Source organism: Cicer arietinum, unplaced genomic scaffold (assembly GCF_000331145.2).
Source record: "Cicer arietinum cultivar CDC Frontier isolate Library 1 unplaced genomic scaffold, Cicar.CDCFrontier_v2.0 Ca_scaffold_5985_v2.0, whole genome shotgun sequence".
Lineage (NCBI taxonomy): Eukaryota > Viridiplantae > Streptophyta > Magnoliopsida > Fabales > Fabaceae > Cicer > Cicer arietinum.
In genome coordinates this window covers 1-4,613 of record NW_027339632.1, presented here as the reverse complement: position 1 = coordinate 4,613, position 4,613 = coordinate 1, and the positions used below count along the sequence as shown (strand labels likewise).

The 4,613-nt window shown below is 38.8% G+C and overlaps 1 protein-coding gene across 1 annotated transcript; it reads right to left on the bottom strand.

The window, feature by feature from the left end:
• Positions 1-48: 48 nt before the first annotated feature.
• LOC140919200 (uncharacterized) lies at positions 49-962 on the bottom strand (the record flags this gene model as incomplete). The annotated part of the gene is made up of 1 exon (XM_073364784.1): positions 49-962. A coding segment is annotated over exon 1 (914 nt), but the record flags the coding sequence as incomplete, so codon positions are not given.
• Between the last annotated feature and the right edge of the window lie 3,651 nt (positions 963-4,613).

The window sequence follows — 4,613 nt, the reverse complement described above, 5'->3', positions numbered from 1 at the left end:
TTTATTTCTTCATTGACTATCTCATCTAAAATCTCGATTCGATTGCACCCTTCTCTTTCTTTTGAGTGTTCCCTGGCTTTTAGAATGTTAAAAGTGACGGTTTCTTCATTTACTTTCAAGGTTAAGGTGCCATCTGCTACATCAATCATAGCTCTCCCTGTTGCCAAGAACGGTCTCCCCAAAATCAAAGGAATGTCGTTGTCTTCCTCCATATCTAGTACCACAAAATCTACTGGAAAAATGAACTTGTCCACTTTAACCAACACATCTTCCACCACTCCATAGGGATGTTTCATCGAGCGGTCCGCAAACTGTAACATCAGCTGTGTGTCCTTGACTTTTCCAATGCCCAATTTTTTGTATATTGAAAGGGGCATAAGACTTACACTAGCCCCAAGATCGCACAAAGCCTTCCCAAAAGTTCTATTTCCAATAGCGCACGGGATTGAGAAGCTTCCAGGGTCCTTGAGCTTCGGTGGCAACTTCCTTTGTAGTATAGCACTACACTCTTCAGTGAGCATAACTGTTTCACCGCCGATTTTTCTTTTTTTCGACAGAATATCCTTCATGAACTTAGCATATGTCGGCATCTGCTCTAGTGCTTCTGCAAAAGGGATGTTAATATGTAATTTTTTAAAAACATCAAGAAACTTACCAAATTGCTTTTCAGTTTCTTCCCTCCTTAATCTTTGAGGGAATGGAAGTCGAATTTCTGGTTTTGGCAGTGGTTCCCCTTTTTGTACCACGGGTTCTTCCTCCTTTTCAATAGTGATGCGCTCTTCAACCGATATTGGTGTGACCATTTCCTCCTGGTGAGTTGGAGTCAAGGTACTACTACTCTGTTTGGCTTCAGGTGGTACTTGTTCTCTCACCTTGCCACTCCTCGTGGTCACTGCAGTAACATTGTTTCTTGGGTTCGGCACTATGTCACTAGGCAGATTTCCAGACGTTCTTTGTGCCATTTGTTGAGCAAGTTGACCCATTTGAGTCTCAAGATTTTTTATTGATGTAGAGTGATTTTTTTGGACGGCTCTTGACTCATTTGAGTCTCAAGATTTTTTATTGATGCAGAGTGATTTTTCTGGACGGCTCTTGACTCCTCAATGAACGAACTTGTGCTTGTAACTAGTTTTTCTATAGCGCTCTCCCAAGCATCCTTTCTGGGTGGGAATTGGTTTGGTTGAGCTTCTTGTTGACCCTGAGATCTACCTTGTTGATCTCTCCAAGAAAAATTCGGATGATTTCTCCAACCAGGATTGTACGTATTAGAGTAGGGGTTATTCTGCCTGTTGTTATTACTCACAAAATTCACCCGTTCTAATTCTTCTACCTCATTATCATCCAGTGCTTCACAGACTCCAGTTTTATGTGCTCCTCCACAAAGGTTACAACTAGTCTGCTTTAGTAATTTGACGGGGGCCACTTGTGGTTGTATATTTAGAGCTGCCATTCCCTTCTTTATCTCAGTGCCGATACCCTCTTCCATCTTCGATAGTAGCCTGCCTGGAGCTAACCCATCCATAACATTCAATTCCATTACACCACTTGTTGAACCACCACTTCTGTCATACAACATCATCTGTTCATTTGATGCCATGATCTCAATAATCTTTCGTGCTTCCGTTGCGGTTTTGTAATTCAAAGAACCACCGGCTGTGGCATCCAACATAATTCTAGTGCTCGGCCTAAAGCCATTACAGAATATTTGCATTTGGGATGTGTCGTCATAAGCATGATTAGGACATCCGGCTAGTAAGTTTCTGAATCTCCTGTAGGTGTCACGAAGAGATTCCCCCTCTTTCTGTTTGTAACCGGTAATTTCTTGCCTCTTTCTCACGAACATGGCTGGGGGGAAATATTGTTCCAAGAACTTATCCTCAAGATCATCCCATGTGGTGATGCTATCGGTGGGGAATGAAAGAAACCACTCCTTAGCATCATCTATCAAAGAGAATGGAAATAGCTTCAACTTCTTGCTTTCCTCAGACAAACCATCCACCTTCACTGTTTCACATAACTCAAAGAAATTTGTGAGGTGTCTATTAGCGTCTTCGTTATGTCTACCGGCAAAATGAATTTCCCTCAACTCTCGGTATAGAGCAGGACTTATTTCAAACTTATTGACTGTAACCGGTTGGTGATGAATGGGTAATCGAGCACGATTTCTAATTCGATTCCCATATTCTCCGAGAGTACGTTCTGGTGGTGGTGGGTCGGCCATTTCAGTAAATATGACACAATCACCCAAAACCTCTTCTTCCACAACTAAATGTCTTTCCCTTTGTCTCCTTTCTCGTTTTCTATCCCTGTGATAAAAAGTCCGCTCTGGAAATCATTCATATCTAATAAGTACATGGCAAGGAACAAGTAGGAATAATCCAGACTCAAAAAGGTTATTTGATCGCAAAGATCAAAGGACTCAAAGACAGACAAAAATCATGACGATCTGCATGCTCCAAAATTCAAATGTCGAGAAAGTTTGATCAAACTGGGCATATGACAAGACAATAACAAAGGAAATCCAGAACGTTTAAAACGGGAACTCCAGAATGATTATTGAAGCTCAAGAAAGTTCAAACTGACAAACCAAGAACGTTAATCATTCTCCGTTTTTCTGTACAGAGACAGCAGCTCTGTTTCTCTCTGTTTTGATCTGCATTTTTATTTCTAATCTTCTCTAGCTACACTCAAGACTCAAGACAGAGAATGCACCATCCAAGATCAATGAAGAAACGTCAAGAACACTGATTTCGTTTCAGCAAGTGTACTGAATCGTTGCAAGTAATAATAAAACGGTAGTACCGAGTGTCGAACTCAAGGATTGCGTTTTACTATTGAATTATATTTGATTACTAGAATTGAACAAAAAGGTTCCCAAGTTGATTGAAATAATGTTTGAAATTAACAACAATAATAAAATTGATCTTTTATAATGAGAAAAATGTCAGGGATGAGTTTCACTTTGAATCCAACCTTGGTGTCTAATTTAATCCTAGTTATTGAAATCCTTTATTGAATTATTACCGAATTCTCTTTATTATTCTTGCCCTAATGTCTTAGTGACAGAACCTTTAATTCCAAAGTAACCCCTAATTCCTTAGTAGATTTAAGATTAGAATTAAGCATTACCGTATAGAAATTTTCTTGTAAATTATTGCTTTGCAACTAATTTAATTGGTTTCATGACCTGCACCTATGTCTAGACTACAAATTCATGAATTTCTCATCTCAAGCATTTGTAAAGTCCACTTCCGTTTCAAAATACAAATCGTAGAACATTTTAATGTTGATCAAGCAATAAAAAGCATTAAGCACAGAGATGAGAAAAATAATTCAATAAACTCATTCATATAACTAGAAATCAAATCAGAAAAATAAGGGTTTCATCTGGTTACACTCGTCCCTAACAAATAGGGTTTAGTTACTCATGACAGAGATACAAAAGATAAGGATTAAAGAAGAATTACAAGAATGATTCATGGATGATTCTTGATAAAACTGCTTCAATCGCGTTAGAATTGGCCGTCTTTGAGTTTCTATGCTAGGGCACAAGTCTCCCAAGTTCCCAAGAGTCAAAAAGATGATAAAACAGTAAAAATCTGTGTTTTTATGGTTGCTGGTGCGGGTATCGCGCCCCAGGCGCGCTTGGATGCGCTTGGGCGCGTTTCGACAGTGGCGAATGCTGGGAAAAAGCGCTTGGCTTGCGCTTGGGCGCGCTCCAGCGCTCAGCATCTGCTGTCCGGCGTATGTTGAATTGTTCTCCTATTTCGAGTCTGAATTTGGTTCCGGTGTCTTCATGAAAGTTGTAGCCATGGATCCTAGATTTCATTTGCATTTGGTTTGACTCCAATTGGACATCTACAACGCCAGATATGGCTGAAATACTCTACATGTGTCATGTTGATTTCTCACCAAAATTCAGCACTGCACCAAAACACAACGCAACGTAAAATTACGAAAAATTCCTACTTAATCACTAAAATAAAACATAAAACATTTAATTTAACTCAAGTAACAAAAATCAACAAAATATATCAAATAAATCCTTAATTTAACTAGTAGTTGAGGATAAATAAGACTAAAATAGTGGGACAATATGCATATGATGAAGAGTCATCACCTCTCTAGTTCCGTTGTTACCGCACATTTTACACAATTGATCGGATCATATAGATATCTTTTCAACATAGGTCATCGAGAGGATCTCAGGACTGGTGCCAACAGTTCATCACGAAAGAAAGGAGTCACTGAACCGAGATCACTAACTAATAGAAAATATAGAAATATAAAATAGTATATAGAATAAAGAACTGTCTTTGCTGTATAACCTCTCTGGTTCCGTTGTTACCGCACGTTTTACACAATTGATCGGATCATATAGATATCTTTTCAACATAGGTCATCGAAAGGATCTCGAAGACCCACCAAAGCACGAAAGCCGGGATCTTTCAGAAAATAGATTCCTATTCAAAGTGTGCATAACCGCATGGATAAGCTCACACTAACCCATCAATTTGAGATCCAATTTTAGATCTACCTATGTTTGGTAAAAAGAATAAAAAAGGAAAGTGTTCAATTGGAACATTAAATTGTGACTGAATTGAAAATTCGAA